The sequence below is a fragment of the Larimichthys crocea genome, chromosome XIII (assembly GCF_000972845.2).
Source record: "Larimichthys crocea isolate SSNF chromosome XIII, L_crocea_2.0, whole genome shotgun sequence".
NCBI lineage: Eukaryota > Metazoa > Chordata > Actinopteri > Sciaenidae > Larimichthys > Larimichthys crocea.
This window is the reverse complement of record NC_040023.1, coordinates 42,565,966-42,583,527: the sequence shown is the minus strand read 5'-3', so window position 1 is coordinate 42,583,527 and position 17,562 is coordinate 42,565,966. Positions and strand designations below refer to the sequence as shown.

At 42.5% G+C, this 17,562-nt stretch overlaps 3 protein-coding genes across 5 annotated transcripts; 1 reads left to right on the top strand and 2 right to left on the bottom strand.

Moving 5' to 3' along the window:
- Positions 1–7,374: 7,374 nt before the first annotated feature.
- On the bottom strand, positions 7,375–12,240 carry cdca8 (cell division cycle associated 8). Of its 2 annotated transcripts, none has more exons than XM_027287217.1 (11): positions 11,997–12,101; positions 11,761–11,853; positions 10,029–10,157; positions 9,823–9,863; positions 9,658–9,733; positions 9,446–9,507; positions 9,246–9,328; positions 9,056–9,154; positions 8,403–8,532; positions 8,109–8,195; positions 7,375–7,997 (listed from the first exon to the last, which is right to left on the bottom strand). In XM_027287217.1, exons 2-11 carry the CDS (start codon positions 11,849–11,851, stop codon positions 7,962–7,964), a joined length of 834 nt encoding a protein of 277 aa, XP_027143018.1. In that variant the 5' UTR covers positions 11,852–11,853; positions 11,997–12,101; the 3' UTR covers positions 7,375–7,961. The 2 variants fall into 2 exon arrangements, with proteins under 2 accessions (XP_027143018.1, XP_010732370.2); XM_010734068.3 differs by lacking the exon at positions 11,997–12,101 and adding an exon at positions 12,125–12,240 and having other exon boundaries at positions 7,376–7,997.
- On the top strand, positions 12,228–14,100 carry airim (AFG2 interacting ribosome maturation factor). 2 transcript variants are annotated; one of them, XM_027287218.1, is made up of 5 exons: positions 12,228–12,330; positions 12,470–12,708; positions 12,847–13,026; positions 13,107–13,225; positions 13,807–14,100. In XM_027287218.1, the coding sequence occupies exons 1-5, from the start codon at positions 12,313–12,315 to the stop codon at positions 13,845–13,847; spliced, it is 597 nt and encodes a 198-aa protein (XP_027143019.1). In that variant the 5' UTR covers positions 12,228–12,312; the 3' UTR covers positions 13,848–14,100. The 2 variants fall into 2 exon arrangements, with proteins under 2 accessions (XP_027143019.1, XP_010732372.2); XM_010734070.3 differs by lacking the exon at positions 12,228–12,330 and having other exon boundaries at positions 12,406–12,708.
- On the bottom strand, positions 13,954–16,425 carry cldn35 (claudin 35). The gene has a single exon (XM_010734071.3). The coding sequence runs from the start codon at positions 15,266–15,268 to the stop codon at positions 14,579–14,581; it is 690 nt and encodes a 229-aa protein (XP_010732373.1). The 5' UTR covers positions 15,269–16,425; the 3' UTR covers positions 13,954–14,578.
- Between the last annotated feature and the right edge of the window lie 1,137 nt (positions 16,426–17,562).

The following is a 17,562-nucleotide window of genomic DNA, read 5'->3' as shown; positions in this document are numbered from 1 at the left end:
ACAAACTATTTCTTAACTCAAAATGATTATTCACTAAAAACTCTGCACTGTATTATTTTCTACAAATATTGAGAGTCCAGAGCGGGTTTCTGTATTAGACCAAAGTCTGACATCCTTCTTTTTTTAGAACCTTGAACAGGTTTACTGACCAATCTGCCCAAAAGAAAACAAGACTAGACATTTTATAGCCATGCAAAGCAGTGCTTTGACATATACTGTATGATCATCAGCATGCTAACATGGTGGGCACAGTGACAATGCTAGCATGTTGGTGATTAGCAGGTATAATATTTGATATGTCCTAACATTTGCACAAAGTAAAGCTGAGGCTGATGGGAATGTCTTTACTGTTTTACTCGACAATCCATCTGATAACTGTCACAACATGTCACTCTGGCCACAAATTTTAGCCTCATAGTGACACTAGAGTTGAGCAACCAGATGTCCCACATTGTCCAGGATTCTCTGGGTTTCAAGCTTCAAGGTGTCCTGAGTCCCCATAAATATCTGTAAAACACTAAATTGTTCCAGTTTTCACCACAATTGAAACATTATTTTTAACATTGTACTTCTTTTCAGAGCTTACATAGATATTTATCATGTTCTGTCCAACCAACAGTCTCTGTCTGTCAAGTGCTGCAAACACAGATGTGCCAGAAACTGCAGTTCTTCAAGTGGCCACTTGAGGCTGGCTATAGAACGAGTCAGTCTCCATAAGGCCCCATGTTAAAATATTTCACAGCAGAAATAAACAAGTTTGGGGTGGGGGTGGGGGTGGGGGGCAGAACTGGCTAAATGTCTGGCTAGGTCCATGTTTTATACTGTCTATGGGTATATCTTTATTGTCTACCCCATTATAAAAACATAAAAACACTGACTTGTCTCTAAGTGTGTCAATCAATGTCTCATTGTCAAGGCTGTTACTAGCCTATGAGTCACTTGCAGCTCTTTCTGACAGAACCAGGCTGTAGGCTGGCTGTTAGCTGTCATGCCAGGGAGAAAGTTGGTATTTTCTAAAGATCTCCAGGAGGCTTACTCCTTCTTCTGCACAGAAATACTTTTGTCTCCCATCCTGATGAAAAGATGAAACTATATGAGCGTGTGCATAAACCTGTGGTGCACCTTTAGGTTTGGGGGTTTTTACCCTACACCTGAAGGAATGTCAGCCATTAGGTTATCAGGATACATCCTCCTGTGACAATGAATATATATAGCAATTTCAATCCAGATGATTTTGAGATATATTAGTCCGGACTAAAGTGTTGGACTGACCATGTGACCAACATTGCCCTCCATAGAGCCTTGTCACTAACACGGCTACAGTCACTCCCTGCTTACAGGCAGTGAAATCCAAAATGTGAAGGAAAATACTCACCAATGGGTGGTTTGGGTTGGTACATTACAACGGCATCACACAGAGTATTAAAGACATCACTCTGACTGCTGCTGTTTGGATCCAGAGAGGATATTTAATGCAGCTTTAACAGCTTTAACTCACAGGTCATTGTTTCTGCTCATATGGAAACTCAAAAATTGGTCGAGCCAAACACAGTCATTTGTAATGTAGAGACGTGCACATACATTTTTTTTGACAGGTACTTTGAATAGCTTTTCTTAAGTCATTAAGCCATTATTAATTAACCTCATAGCTGCTTATGAATACTTTACATTGTACTAATGTGGTAATTTACTGAGCCTTCAAGGTTGTCCTCTTAAAAAAGGAATAACAGGTTACTTCAGCAAAGCAGAGACTCACCAGTGTGGTGAACTTAGCCCAGGTCAGCTGAAGGATTTCAGACACCCAGCCATCCATACGAGCAGCACACTGTCCTGTGATGACCTGAAATGAGCTTTTGGCAGAATCATGTATCATCTCAAATGCTTCATGTATACAGTACATCTTTATACATAGACAGCATAAATATTTCTTTTTGATTGTTGCCTCATTTCATCTGTGCATGTACTTTGTTCTCCATGATAAAAACCTTTGTAGATAAACCCAATCCATATAAATTGGAGATGTTTTTCTCTTCTACTATGATTAATATTTGTCTAACTGTAAAATATATTGCATTAAAGGAGGATAACATTGTCTCATTCCTCCTCACACATCACCCATTAGTGCAACCAGTGATTCCACACACTACACATCACGTCTGAGTCATACTAAGTGATCAGCCTCCAAACACACACAGTGTGTGACAAGGTGAACAGCAAGGCACCTGAACTCTAAGTGTGATTTTCTGTTGCAGGACAGAAACAGACCCTTTGTCTCCTTCCTGGTCTCCTAATAAATTGGTTTTAGTCTGTTTTGGAGCACATTATCCTTCCCTCTCCTCCTAATTTTCCAATTTGCTGTGTCATTTATACCTAATTGAGGACCGCACTGGGCTGTATTACTCTCACAAATAGGGTGATATAGTTTATTGAAGGTCTGCTTTATACAGAGGGGCTGGTAAACCAAACATCAATTGTAGACCATGCAGAAGATGGGGATTTTTCCTGGAGGCTGGGGAGCATTGCAAAGAGGCTTTAATTATTTCTCAAAGGCAATCCTGGCCATTATTCCAGCACACATTTTATGGTCACTTTCCTTTTCTTTCTTTGAAGGAGGTAATGAATGGGTTGAGAATTCACTTTATTTTATCCCTGCTCCGTCACCCATCCTCCTATTTGCATTTCATATTCGTCTAACCAAATAAGAAAAGCTTGTTTTCAACATGCCCAGGCCAGGCCCTGCCTAGGAATGTGTGACATCGAGAGCTCCACATGAAAAGCATCTATATGCAAGCTAAGTGTTCAGAACCAAATATATTTCTTTACAAATCAGAAATGCTGTTTGTTGGTACCTATTGAGGCAGGGCCAGATTATAAAATATTCTGTCTCAATAAACAGGAATCTGCTGTTAAACTCCCTAGACTGCTGACCCAGGAAATATTTGAGTAAACTAAGTGTAAAAGTGTCAGCTTTGCAATATTGATCCTGTAAACAGCTGCAGATCCTTTTAAAGAGGCGTCTTTATTAAGTGCAGCAATCATTATCAAACCAGTGTGTGCCCATGTTACATGAATGCCATATAGGACTTTCTCATTTTCCTCTTATTGCTCTATGTGAAACATATAATATACAAATATAATTTAAAAAAAAAAACATTCATGCATGAGGCCCATTGTTATCTACCATTTCAATTTACAAAATAACACATGCAGCTGAAAAGATGCGAAGTTACAAAGCTAGTTTTTGCACAGGTCAGATTTATATATCTTTCTCAAATTCAAGTTGCTCCAGCTGACAGAAAATTCATTGTCATGTGTAGCTTACATACAGCACCATCTGTTTGCAGCTTTTCCAGCACTTCAGTTGAAATCATTTTAACCAACAATCCATGAACTGCAGTTTCTCAAGCTTCCACTTGAGCCTGGCTACAGAATAGAGTCTCCATAAGCCCCCATGTTAACTTCACAGCAGAAATAAACATGTTTACAGCCTAGTCTCAGATCCCTGATCTGTACTGAGCGTGAATTTTTAACCTGACCTACTACTCTAATGACTTTTTTCATGTACTGTGTAACATAACGCGTTAGTTTTGTGCGTTAAGCAATCAGTAAATTTGTTATTTTTTAAATAAGTAATCCGTTGCTTTAAGAATTTCTCCAGATAAGGAAAGAAACATTCCGACAGCAGCCTGCTTTTTGTCAGACAGTACTGTGCCACCTGCGGATGTGTCAGGGCACAGACGCATCATCACAGCATCTGCTGACCTACGTTACCTGTGTGTGTGTGTGTGTGTGAGAACAGCTTTTGATTCATGGAAGTACGCACATTATTTTCAATTCGCCAGTGAAAAGGACAAGAACAACATAACGGTAAAATGCACACTGTGTTGGTGAAAAGCTTCTGTTGACGGCAAAACATTCCACTTCCAATTTCAAAAAACATCTTGTATCCAAGCTGACTGTCTTTCCTGTTATCCTGCAGAGTTCATTTGGTTGGATGACTGACGTTATTCATTGTCAGGACTTCTCAGTGCATTTAAAGGAGGCTGTGTGTCTGTGTCAGTAACAGATTACTTTTAATTGATGGTAACGTTGTAACCTATTTAACTACTTTCCAAAGTAACCATACCCAACACTGCTGACCTTTTCAAATGATATTAAGGCTTAAAGTTATGCAGACTTTAAAAGGTGGCCGCTTTGATTGACAAGTTGGTGCAGTCACAGGCAACTACTTTCAGCAACCAGGCTTTATTCAGCCCACCTCAGCTCCACCCACACTCCACCTCTAGACCTGTTTTTGGATTAACCAAGAGCCGGTAGACCAGGACCACAAGTTTCACAACGGTTCTTCAGAAACCTGTGGATACTGACACATAGGCGATTTTTATTTTTCTGTCTATGGTTTGCACCTGCAATTTCAGCAGAAGTGACAGCTTTTTCTTTTCGGTTGGTTTTCCCATGAAGACATCTGGACCACACCATCTGCACAAATCTAGAAATTCTATTTTCCAATCCATGATACTGAAATATTTAGTACCTTTTTGAATAACAGTACAAATTTAATGTCTAACGTCTTTTGGTATCAAGTGAAACTAAATGCTCTCCTGTGTCTCACAAACAAATGTCTGAATTTCAGAGCCACCAAGGGGCCTCTCAAGCAAAAGTTTGTGCAATCAGCAAATGGTATTAACCTCCTGCCTCTCCTCAGAGCGGCCCGTTATTTTCAGGGCTTAATTTCCACAGGAAATTTTGGCAGCAGATGTTCCGCTCCACCCGCCCATTGTCAGGGGTGCCTGAGTGACAGAGGGGCCGCCCATCAAAACGCCATCAGGACCCTGCTGGCCACCAGAAGAACACATGCCCAGAATACATCATGTGGAGGCCGTTCAGTCCCATTTAACTCTTCCTCCCGTCTGCCACCTCACTTTACCATCAGCTTGTGTCCTCCTAACTCTCCATCACCAGAGAAGACAGAACAAAGCATTCATTTACATGTTTTTTTTTGGTTTGTGCTGACAAACCAACTTATCAAAAGATGAGTCTCGACCCCAAGCTGGCTCAGTATGAATTGAATGAGAGACAGTGGCAGACGGAGGTGTGGGCACGTGAATAACTCGATTAGGCGGTGCTTGACGGATGGGATTTATAGGAGGCCTTGACGCACCAGAGAATTAGTTTGTCGATGAGAGCATGCCTCTGCCTAGTTCATTCGTCTTGGCAGGAAATTTGGCAGTTTCCCCTGGTCTGGGGGCTTAATTAACCAACGACTCCAGCAGTTTGGGGAGGGAACAGCTGAGGAATACACCACATTCATGCGTCAGCCACATGTATGTGTGAGTGTGTGTCTGTGTGTGTGTGATACCAGATTTCGGTAATTAGTAAATGAGAAACTGTGAGGTGAGGTTGTGTAAGGGTGAGGTTAGGGGCTGAGAGACGGGACTGGGGTCTATTGTGGAACAATGGGACAAAAGGAAAGGTAAAGAAAAGATGCTGAGGTAGCTAAGGTGAGTATCCGGACTGCCAGAAAATCTCAATATCTGCAAATTGGAACTATAATTACGAGGCAGATACATTCTATTTTTCTGACTTGGAGGTTTGTAGTTATGATTTTAACACTGACGTAAACACATCATGAGCAAAAAATCACATCCACCAGACAGGGACCGCATTAGCAATCCATTTCTGGCCACTCAAACCATATAAATGCAATGTTACCTTTATTTTTAGCTCTGCCTTCAACTAATGATTTTATTTCTTATAGCAGCTAATGTAAAGTCTGTATGCTTGTCAGGTTTATCTGACAACAGCTGCCTGCTTTGTCTAGAAATGGGTTTGATGTGTGAACCAAAACTGTGAAGTTGTGAGTTGTAGAACTGAAACAATGAGCTGAAAGACACCAAAGCACTGTGCAAAATGAAGTTCTAATATTCACTGGGGGATTTATCATTGCATTTATCATTACATACTGCCATATGATTCACTGTAAATTTAAAAATATGGATCCCTGCTTTGCTGAACTAATTTTCTGAGCAAGAATGTGCTCCTTTAATTCTTATTCTCTTTCTCTGCTGAAGCATCTCTCTACTGTATCTCCTACTATCTCTGGTTCCAGTCCTTCATCCTGAACATCTCAGTGGATGATTTATGTAGCAGTGTTGCTCTGTGACCTCAAAATCCGCCCCATCCATACCGCACCTGTCACCGTGCCACTGCCTGCGTGCTTACTGAAAACCAAGCCATCTGTACAAAATGGCAATTTTCCACCCACCTAGAGAATAAAAAAGGATCCAAGCCATTCAGAGGCAAAACTAGGAAAATTCTATGACATGTAGAGCAGGTGCGCAAGGGCTCAGTACTCTACTAACGAGGGAGCTGAACTGCACGCACCACTGACCACAACATCTGTCGTTTGTAAGGATGCAGAGTTTGTTTTTTCTACCTCTGCAACACACTTTGCACAGTAAGAGACAGCAGATGATAAAGCTCTGTAGATGGATACAGATGGAAGGGACCAGGCCCAGCTTGAGCTGGGGGTTCAGAGTTCCCATACTGTGGCTTTGTAGCATATGATGTATGTGAATCCAGCAGGAACAGAGAAGAGTTATGCTTGTCTGCATGGGCCCAAGGTGAGGCCCAGTCTGACCCAGTTCACCATCCCAGGTGGAAACCCTAACGAGCTCATCAGGCCTAACGAAGCTTAACAAGCTTCTAATTGGCAACGTTATGATGTCCCCGAAGGTCAGAGTGCAGGTTTCTCTGCCAGCAGCACGTCACGTGATCACCTAATGTCCCTCTGTGTAAACAAAGTAAAGGAAAGGACAAGAGGTACTGCTTAGATAAGCAAAATCAGGAGTTTGTTAAACTATAGAGGAAATGGCATACAAAAACAAAGTGCATAGCTCTGATAGCGACACTGTAGAGCCACTACATCATTTATTAACCCATCCAACACCATGAAGTCAATAGAGCTCAGCAGTGTAGTGCAGCACAGGAAAACACTGAAATTGATATTTAGCCTGTAAATATGTAATGAAACTATATCAAAGAGTACAAATATCAAAACTGAGGTTTAGTACCGCTTAAGACTCTTCCTGAATACTAAGACAGAGCCATTTTTCTTCCAGACAGAAAGCCGAACACTCAGAGGGGAAGGTCTCTCTAGGAGTTGGCAGCGTTTCACAAGAAGTATATTGTGAAATGCTGCCACCAACTGGTCACCATGCAGAGGTACAGCTTGGTGACACTAGTTGTCCAGTAAACTGTAACAATTACAGCATTTTAAATAATTATTAGAACATGGTTTCTTGTGATCAGATACTCATCCACACTCTTACCAATCAACACATTTTAATTCCAAATAAATCATCACAAACTTAGGGCTGTGTCAAAATCCTTTATCAGTTCTGCATGAGTAGAAAAGTGCATCTATATACATGGTTTTACTGTAAGATGATTTACAGAAACAGGATTGCTGATAAAATAAAAAAGGAGGATTAAAGCGTACATTCAAAACAAAGAATAAACAGTGAAACATATTTACAGATCTGTCAATAATCTTACAAGTCTTGTAAAACAAGTAAAATCTAGGCTGAGAGACATTAGGCCCAATTCCCAAAAAGGATAAAGCCTAATGTTAGAAAGGTAGCAAAAATCAACCACACAAAAATTAAAGATGAAAGGAGTTAAACTGTTAACTATTTTACAAAGTGAATGAGTAAAATTGTGGAATACATCGATACATTTGACAGCTTTCATTAAAAGGATGAATCCAGTGAATGTGTTGAGGTAAAGAAAACTACATCCAGAAAGACTAAATTCTGACAACACGTGTCATTTGAAGAACCTGTCTATGTTGCTATCAGTAAAAACAAACAAACAAAAAAAAAAAACACCACGCTTCAGGTAAGGTTGCAAAGCTTAAAAATGAAGATAAAGTTTATATAAGTCAACAGCAGACGTTCAGGTCACTCTGAAGTCCCACACAGTGTCGTAAGGCGATTCTGTCAGGAAGGGAAAAAAACATGAGAATAAAAGCAGATACAATATCTCACAGCTCATGCTAAACAAAATGCTTGGACACAAATGTTGTCCTTCAGTAGTGATCGATATACCTGCAGCAGCCGAATGCTCTTCAGAGCAGTTTCATCCAGTAGCGACAGGTCCACTGAGTCCATCTGACTGCCCAATAGCTGAACGCTCTGGAAAAACACATCATAAGACATCAGATCCAACGTCCAGAGAGGTTCTTCAGTCAAATTCTCCAATAAGGACCGAAGGACTTGAAGGTCTCTGACAAATATCTCATTTTAAAATGGTCTTTGTTTCTTACCATCATTCCTCATAAAAAACATAAAATTTTGTCCTGTGGGCTCCTAAAGTCTGAGCCTAGCTAACTGTGCACTCACCTCTCCGTTGCCAATGGGGACGTTGATGACGATGTCCTCATTTCCTGCTGCGATGGGAGAGCCGTTGACTGAAATGCTGTAGACCCTCTCTTTGTGGCGAGGAACTCTCACAGCGGGGGTCTTAGGAAGCCTTAGGGAAATTAAGCATACACTGTGAGTATTATTTATTCACCACTTTACTTTCACTGTATTTCAGAGACATAATTGACACATAATAGAATATGATATGCTGCATCAGTTTACAGGGATGTACAGTCGTCCCTCGCTATAACGCGGTTCACTTTTTGCGGACTTGTTGTTTCGCGGATTTTTTTTTGTGTAATTTTGCATGCTTTTTTTTACAGCGTACTGTACAGTATGAACGCGCGTTGTGTTCTGCGTCCTAAATTGGCTAAGGGAGAACCGCACATGTGTTCTGCGTCCTGATTAACTAAGGGAGTACTGTACAAAATGCGTGTAAAAAGGTGTATAAAAGTGTGTGGTTAGGGGTTTTACGGCCTTAAAACATGGATAATTGTAAAACTTACTTCGCGGATTTTGTTTATTGCGCGTTATTTTTAGAACGTATCCCCCGCGATAAATGAGGGACCACTGTAATAGTAGTAGTATTTTAACACAGAAACTGTGGCAGTGTAACTATAAGGGCTGCTTACCTTGGGTCGAAGCGTGGGGTGATAAGGGGAGTAGCGCCCATCATCAAAGAAGAATCCAGCATACTCCTGGCAGGAGTGACCAGCGGCTTCCGGGTTGATCTGAATTTAGACAGAGACGTGTTAGAATGTTGTTATTGGGCTACTGAACATAAGAGAGTGGAAGACAGAGAAAAAAAGAGACCAGCCTTACCGCCTGATGGAGGTGTTCTGCTTGCTGACTGACAGCGCCTTCGCCCTTTTTGATGTAGTTGGTGGTTTCCTTGTTGCTTTCCCCTGAATAAAAGGAACAAGCCGTTAAACACCATGTCAGACAAAGTAAATGACATTCTATAGAAACCATCAGCTCTGGATATTATTTATGATCAAACATTGTTTTTGAAAATCCATTACCTTCCTCGTGGTGCCCGGGGTGTTTTCATCCTCTGAGCTGGACTTGGCTTTTTTCTTTGACGCTGTAGGTTGGAGAGAAAAATGACTGAGATGAAACTTCAAAAGTACATTTTAGGGGTTTTTTTTTTTTAACCTGAAATTCTTGACTGGACAAAATTTGGACATGTTCGGTCCACCCATCAAAAAGTAGTCATAGTTGTTGATGAACATACTTTTCTTGACTGATTTTAGAAGAACTGCGTGGTCCTCAGCCACAACACTCTCAACAATAGCAGCTTCCTCTTCTCTCTGTGAAGGTTTAACACAGTACAGTGTAACCCAAAGACGTTCTGTGACACACTGAATCGTGACATGAGATACACAGCTCCTCAACTCACCTTTACATTATCCACTTCTGGAGACTTTGGTTTGTCAGGCTCTACAGAGAGAGGGGTACATGCTTTTCATTTAATGATGCTTCAAGACAAAATGTATGAATGGAACAGTTCTGTTTTTTGTTTGTGAGACCAGCACACTCTGATATTCCTGAAAACAATGTTCATACATTGAGATTTGGCTTTCATTAGAGCTTGTGTCAACATACTGCAATGTTCCAACCAGGTAGTTTGCCTGACAGCCTTGGGGAGCTTAATTAGTGCCATGTTGTAGCTGTTGTCAACATCTTTGAGCAGCTGGTTAAACTTCTCTTTCAGTTGTCCGACTCTGGTCTTCACTGAAAACAGAACAGGTGTTAGTGATGCTGGGCTGCTACCTAGAGGTTTATATAAAAGTTAAAATTGGCTTCACAATGATGAACTTGCATGTTGACCTGTACAATGGCAGACATGTTACAGACAGTATCACCATCACAGCCTGTCCTTACAGAGCACTGCTGTGTTTCCTTTTCAGACTCAGTGTTTATCTTGGTCACAGTGCTTTACTAACCAAATTCAGTGGATCCTTCACAGAATTAAGCAACGGTTGGGCTCACGGAGTTAGGTAAAGTAGCTGCTTTTTAAAGAATATCCTATAGTATCACAAATGATACTGATGAATATAATAAAAAATAGGTTTTAAGACTGTATTATTTCACATATTTACATATTTCACATGGGACAACAACAGTATAGTGGTTGTTTCTTGGTAAATGGACTGCTTAACATATTGAGCATGGACTGATGTCTGTCCGGGGCTTGTTATGTATTTATGTAATTTTTTTCCACTGTTCTCTTAGTTTAATCTTGAAAGATGTAAAACTTAATAAAAAAATTTTAATAGTAGTTATTCTGCTGTATGACAATGTATCATTTGACTTTCATCTAGGAATGTGCGATATATTGTTGTTTACGATATATCGTCAAAAACATTCCCCACGATAAAAATACGTCATCCCACGATAAATTCCCATTGATGACGTATATATGTGCGCCACACACTAGCAGCCCAACACACATATTGACAAACATGGCGGAAGGCGTGGCAGATACGCCGGGAAGCGAGGAGCTCTTTCCTCACAGCGAGGCGCTCTTTCCTCATAGTGAGGAGCTCTTTCCTTACAGCGAGGAGCTCTTTCCTCATAGTGAGGAGCCCTTTCCTCATGCTTCGGCCGCCAATCAGACACTCAGATCGGTCGAACCTCCACAGACAGCCTGAAATGTCTCTGAAGTAGACTATCCAGGTGGATTCACAGACTAAACTCTGATCATCTACCTGTGTGTGTTCTCACTTTGTTCATTTCATGTACGAGCTTCTAAATCTGAGTCTGACTCGCAAGTTACGCCGCAAAATATAATGACAAGAAGAAGTTTAATTTGATTTGTGTCCAATGATTAGAGAGCGAGCGAGCGAGCAAGCGAACGAGAGAGGAGAGAGAGAGACAGACAATAACAGAGAGTGAGCACTGGCCTTGATAAAGCTGTTATTAATCAGAGAAATAAAAAGTGATTTCCTGATTGTTTCACAGCGGTTACATTCAGCAGGTATAGACACGCCCACAGCAACCACCAGCTACCCCTAGCCATTATTATTATTTTGGTGATAGATTAAGAGTCAAAAAGATTAAGATTGAATGAATTGGTGTTTATTTATCGTCATTTGTATTCGTGTTACCGTGATAAATACTAGAAATTATCGGGATAAATCTTTTAGTCCATATCGCCCATCCCTACTTCTCCTTTATCTGTAGGCCATTCCACTGGTAAGGTCTGAGGGATCCCAGCAATATACTGTGAGCCTGCTCGAACTGTTGGTCACCGTGAATCTGTCTATAGAGCCCTGCTTCACACAGCGCAGTGTTGATCGATGATCGATGGACACGGTGTGGAGAACATATTCACCCTCGCTGTCGAAGTCCTCCAGGAAAGCCTCGAGTTTGGCCGTCTTGGGGTTGTTTTTCCGCTGTTTGGTGGTCCTCTTCCTGGGAGCCATGACTGTGTGGACAGGCAGCGGGAAAGAACGTTATTTAGCAACACGGTGGACGGTGATATGAGCACGTTACACCGGGAGGATTTCAAACTGTCGACAGGAGGCTAACGAGCTCTCTAACGTTAGCAGGCTAACAGTTCATGCTTACGTCACTTCTCCTGCTAGTTAGCAAGATAACTAGCTTTTCCCGCCTTTGGCCTGACTTTCTGTATTCGTTCACACACACGCACGCACGTTTAATAAATGTTGCTATATATTTCATAAAGGTTAAAATACCTGATGATGTTCCTCCTCGCGCGGACACACACTCTTCCGCCACAAAGCCTTTTTCAAATCACCGCGCGAGGAGGGGCCACGCGCAGTATCAGCCAATTAGAGCGCGTGTTTGCGTTTCGTCGAGAAGAACAGGCTCTCGGCCAATCACAGCGTCGAACGTCAGTGTTTACATCAGGAGGAAAACGGAAATGAATCCAGGCAACATGGTAGCATATTAGCAGCTAATGTTAGCAGACTTTCAAAAAGCTGCTCCGCCCGCAGTCTGTATCTATTCAAACACACCGAGGCCTTGGTTGTTGCACGCGTGGTCAGCTCATGTCCAAACCTGCTCTCCTGTCACTCCAGCAGGCTCTGAGGAAAAGCTTCCACAGTCTTGAAAACAGTCAGGACGTATGGAGCAGCGTGCTGGCGGAGTGCAGCCCTCTCATGGACTCTTTCGGGAATCTGGCGGAGCAGTCCAGAGCGCTGTCCAACGTCCAGCTGTCCAACACCCCGCTCAGAGACTTCCCTGACCTGCAGGAGCGGCTGCGCTTCAAGCTCCTACAAGCCACGGACACCGTACTGAGCAAAATCAATGAGAAGATGTAGGTACCTGATGGTGTGACGTGAGATTAGACACAATATGCTCCATGTGAGCACAACAGCAGATGAAAACGGCTTTTAAACAAGATGTTGACACAATGTACCCGTGCTGTCTTTCCACCCCCCCCTCTTTCTTTCAGGTCTTCTCTTCAGTCTGTCAGAGACTCCATCAGTAACCAGGTGTCTGCAGTCCTGCAGGTCTATGAGCAGAACACAGACAGTCTGGACCTGCTCACTATGACGGAGCGCTTGGCCATCACCCCATCACTCTGTGACATGCTGCAGTGGCTGCAGGATGCTGAGTGTCACTATCGACAACAGTATCCTCTCTGTTCCTGTCTGCACTGGGTCGAGTTTCTGTTCTGTTTCTGTCTTTTTCCCCCTTAACTCCTTTGTTCAGATTTCTGAGGAGGAAGACTCTGCTGCAGACTCTGAGGGCAGACGATCTCTCCAGTTTAGAGTCTGCTCCCAAAAGATGGAAATCCTTAGAGTCTCCCAGTGCAGAAGACTGCATCACAGGTAAAGTGTAACGTGTTGTGTGATCTAAGTTCATTGTAATGCTGCTCGGTGTGTCCGGTCTGATGATTACAGCATGTAAGAGAGAAACAGCTTGACACAACTATTTGTTGCAGTCCATACTATCATGTTTTCTTTATTACCGTGAAAAATTAGCAAACTATGAAGTCATGTCTGTGGGGCTGAAGAAAGAAATACCTGTTTTGTTTCGTTTTTTTAAAAATCAAGGTTTTAAAAATCCCCAAAGTCTGTTTACATCAAAATGTTGTGTCGTGACTTTTAACCCTGGCCTTTTCCTGTGCCAGTGCATCATGTTTTCCAATATTCTTTTAATTATTATTGTAATTTCTGATAAAAGGAACAGATTTTAGGCCAAGAAATCAACTTTTCACATAGCCTGGCACATGATTTGACATCATTTGGACTAATGTCAGTTTATATAAGTTGTTTTAATACAAGCTGATCAGAGACTTATGCTGGACCAAATCTATAAAAGCTGCCTGTCTTTTGTGCTCACAGTGTGGGTGAATGTTAATTATGAGGTGCTCTGTAGGTGAACTAATTATTTCTCTGTATTCTTTCAGATACACTTTGCAAAGTGTCCTTCTTTGTTGAATCCCAGTGAAGAGAATGGAAGTGAACTGAAGTCTGAGCAGCCTGTGAATCGTTTCTTTGACGTGTACCTCAGGTGGACATTTCCTGTGGATTTTAGGAAAAAGAACTGTTCTTGGGTGGAAAGTGTGTGCATGTACCAGACTTTGATAATTCAAGATGAAGAGGAATTTAAAACATTGCACAAGATGCATTCTTCCACAAAAAAGGCCCAATTGGAACCATGTCATACTTGACTTATGACAAAATAAATGTATTTCTGAGAACAAGCAGCACACACACGGATAAAGTCGGTTGCAAAACGCAGTTTGTGAAGCACGCTTTAACAAACTTGTTTTATTTCACACTTTGGATGTAGGCACACTCGAGGTAATGACATTGTCACAGAATAACTGCTGAAGAAATCACTGCAATCTTCACAACACAGGCCATCATAAAAGCCGCCGAACAGCCGTGCTCTCTCTGTCACTGCTGCCGATTTAACGATAACGGGCTTTCTTCAGGCACTACTGCAAATCACCGTGCAGTAAGTGTCAAATGTCAAACAAACGTGAATGTTTTGAAGTGATGATACAAGTTTAACATTACAAAGAGATTTACAAAATAAGCAAAATATACGATGAATATATTAATAAATATATAGATTTCAATTTATAGCTTCAAATACACAGACTTAGAGTTTTTAACAGCATCAACTCTGCAGCCTCCTTCATCTCCACCTGCTGCTGCTCCTTCCTTCTCTTCTTATACATACTCCTTTAATGGTAGACTATTTGATGTGATGGGTTTTGGGGGGTCTGGTGCTGAGGCAGGCGAATTAGCAAAGCTCCGGCCTATATAGCCCCTGCGGTACCTCCCACCCCTCTCCATGAGGGGGCAGGTGCTGCTCAACACGGCTCCACTGATCATAAGAATGACTGCAGCTGCCCAGCCCAGATAAATAGCTTGGCCCAGCTCTCTTTTGTGCATCAAGGGCACGTTGGGGTTGTAGAAATCCTGGACGACGGTGTTAGCAGTCCAGGAAACAGGAATCAGCACACACAGGCCAGTCAGAATAAAGAGAACCCCACCTGCGAGTGCGATACCTGCCTTGGCCCGGCGGTCGTCCCCGGCGCAGGTGGTGCACTTCATGCCACAGCAGGACACGGTGCAGGAAAGCCAACCCATAAAGATGGCCAGACACATGAGGGCGCGAGCCGCCTGGATGTCCGGAGGCAGCGCCAGCATGGAGTCATATGTCTTACATTGCATGTGACCAGTGGTCTGATAGATACAGTTCATCCAGATACCTTCCCACTTGATCTCTGAGGTCAGGATGTTGCTGCCGATGAAGGCCGAGACCTTCCACTGGGGCAAGGCCGTGACAGCGATCGCCATGATCCAGCCAGTCACCGCGCAGGTGAAGCTGATCAGCTGCATGCCAGTGTTCACCATGATGACCTCCTTGGTTCCTCTTTGTCTTCTACAGTTGCTTCTATGGGCAGATCGTCTTCTTTTTACTCTTTAAAGTCCACTTGCACCCTTCCTCTCTGTTTTGATCAAACTTCCTATGGTCTTTGCCCCAATGTCACTTTGTCAGCATCCATTTTCTTCTCTTTTTCTTTTCCTCTTCAACATTTGTTCACTGCTTTCACTTCCACATGCCCTTGATCCGCTGCGTTATCCAGAAGCAATCGCTCGTTTTCTCTGGACAGTCGTCCACCTTTCCAAAAGGATCAGAGGATTGCACACTTTCTCCTCCTTTTCATTCCTGAGTTTGACTCAATGCATTATTGAGTAGACGATAGTTGTGCTGCGACCTGTGGCAGAGCACAAAAGCGGGATCGATCAGGCTTCACGGTCCAGGCCCTGTGGATGAAATGGATCTCAGCCAGGCTTTTTCTTCAAATTTTTTGTGGAAGTGGTTCCTTGGCTTCAGCTCTGGTTCAAACCCAGGGGGAAAATTGTTGAGCTGCTGTGTATTTCAGTGTCACACTCCTGCTTTGGTGTAGCCTTACCGAGATGGATCAGCCTGATATAACCTGATACCTAGGTTCAAGGCCACTGATGCTGCTATGACTGTATCCTGTCACAGCAAGGCTTGTCGACACCTAACAAAAACACAGCATAGGTTTTTACCTCTTAGTCAACAGAAATCCAGTGTTTAGTCCTCACGGAACTAATGAAACAAACTTCCTGTAGAGAAGAATCATCAGCTGTTGGTCTCTTATTTCAGTCACTTATTTAACCAGGTTTTTAGCGCAGCTTTCCAGAGGAAAACAGTCCGCAGGACTCGTCAGCAGACACTGCTGCTGTTGCCAGCTGAAGTGTCCTTGTTGACTGAAAAACGGTGCTAAGGACCAAGCCTTGACGAGGCCACTTCAGCCGCCGCTCGGCTTCACCCTCCCCCCAACCGCTTCCTTTAGTGGCAACGCAGCCCAAAATGGGTCAGTTTGGTTCCAGTAAGGGTATAAATAACAAATCAAGGCAGTGTGGTCAGATTTCTGGGTAAATAAAGCGTCAGTTCACTCCTTCCCATCTTCAGTACCACTGCTGACAGTCAAACCTGCGAAAGCAGCACTGAACCCCAGAAAAAAAAACAGCGATGCAAGAGGGAGGGAGGGAGGGAGGGAGGGAGGGAGGGAGAGGGCAAAAGAGGGTGAGACAACAAAAGGAGGGAGGGAGGGATGGACGAGGATGGAGAGCTGTCTGTAGGTGGATCAGTTAACACAAAGACAACATGGAGGGGGCCTCTACAATGAGGATTACACACTTTGTGTTGTTTCATACAAATACACACTCGCATGTATTTAAAGGAGCTTTCACAAAAAATAGCTTTCTCTTGTCCTTTTGGTCTGCAATGAAAGAGAGAAACTGCTTCACAAAAGGTTTTCTCTGACAACAACTGTGGTTTGAAACGCTGAACAGAAACAGGTAAAAAAAAAAAAAAGTCACATGTTGGATGTTGACAAAGGAAATGACAAAACCCTGAATTCTTACAATATTTGGGGTTTAATCTTTATTGTTTCACGTCATTTCAATGTTATGTTGTCCGAAACATTAGCAGGTTGATAATAGCAGGTAGGGAATCTACTCTCTTATATGTAAGTAACCAGCTGTAGGAGTAGAACAAACAGGGCTCTGACAGCACCTCTTTGTCTTCATATTCAGAAATGTCCCTTCTACCCAAGACTGCTCACTCCATCTGCATTACACTGAACCTTGGTGTGCCATGAATAAAATATCATGGCATCAAGATCCGTGGTTCAGGTTTCCTTTCTTCTGTAGCCGCTGCTCTCCTTGGTAACGGTGGTCATGACAACCGGTCAGGACACAGGAAACAGGAGAGGAGAGGGGATGATACACAAAGGGAAGCAGAGGAAGGTGACACATACCAATGATAGATGTAGGGGTTTGCTGCAGCAGTCCAACACACACGTGTAGTAAAATGACACTGCTGCCGCATATGTTCTTTATATTTTTGATGATGGGCGTTCCAATGTAATGACATTTTACAAACAAATACACCAGAATTATTGTAAAGTTCAACACTGCTTGTCCCAGAGATCACAGCAGCTGACACCATGACCTCTTTTACCTGAGGCACCAGGAAGGCAGGGAGGTGCTCACACAGCAGCTGCAGCATTGTATCCACAGTTCATGGAAAGACTGAGTGAGAAATTATTTTTGAAAATCACGTTATGACTTTAGTAAATCTATGGATAAATGCAGATTCAAGATAAAACATT

What these genes read in the sequence shown, in the direction of transcription:
- cldn35 (XM_010734071.3), bottom strand. Translation starts at nt 15,268, where the DNA reads ATGGTGAACACTGGCATGCAGCTGATCAGCTTCACCTGCGCGGTGACT.
- airim (XM_010734070.3), top strand. Translation starts at nt 12,440, where the DNA reads ATGTCCAAACCTGCTCTCCTGTCACTCCAGCAGGCTCTGAGGAAAAGC. An exon ending in AGCAAAATCAATGAGAAGAT is followed by an intron (nt 12,709 to 12,846) that starts GTAGGTACCTGA and finishes TCTTTCTTTCAG; the next exon opens with GTCTTCTCTTCAGTCTGTCA. An exon ending in TGCAGAAGACTGCATCACAG is followed by an intron (nt 13,226 to 13,806) that starts GTAAAGTGTAAC and finishes GTATTCTTTCAG; the next exon opens with ATACACTTTGCAAAGTGTCC.
- cdca8 (XM_010734068.3), bottom strand. Translation starts at nt 11,851, where the DNA reads ATGGCTCCCAGGAAGAGGACCACCAAACAGCGGAAAAACAACCCCAAG. An exon ending in TCCCCATTGGCAACGGAGAG is followed by an intron (nt 8,196 to 8,402) that starts GTGAGTGCACAG and finishes GTGTTTTTCCAG; the next exon opens with AGCGTTCAGCTATTGGGCAG. An exon ending in AGAGCATTCGGCTGCTGCAG is followed by an intron (nt 7,998 to 8,108) that starts GTATATCGATCA and finishes CCTTCCTGACAG; the next exon opens with AATCGCCTTACGACACTGTG.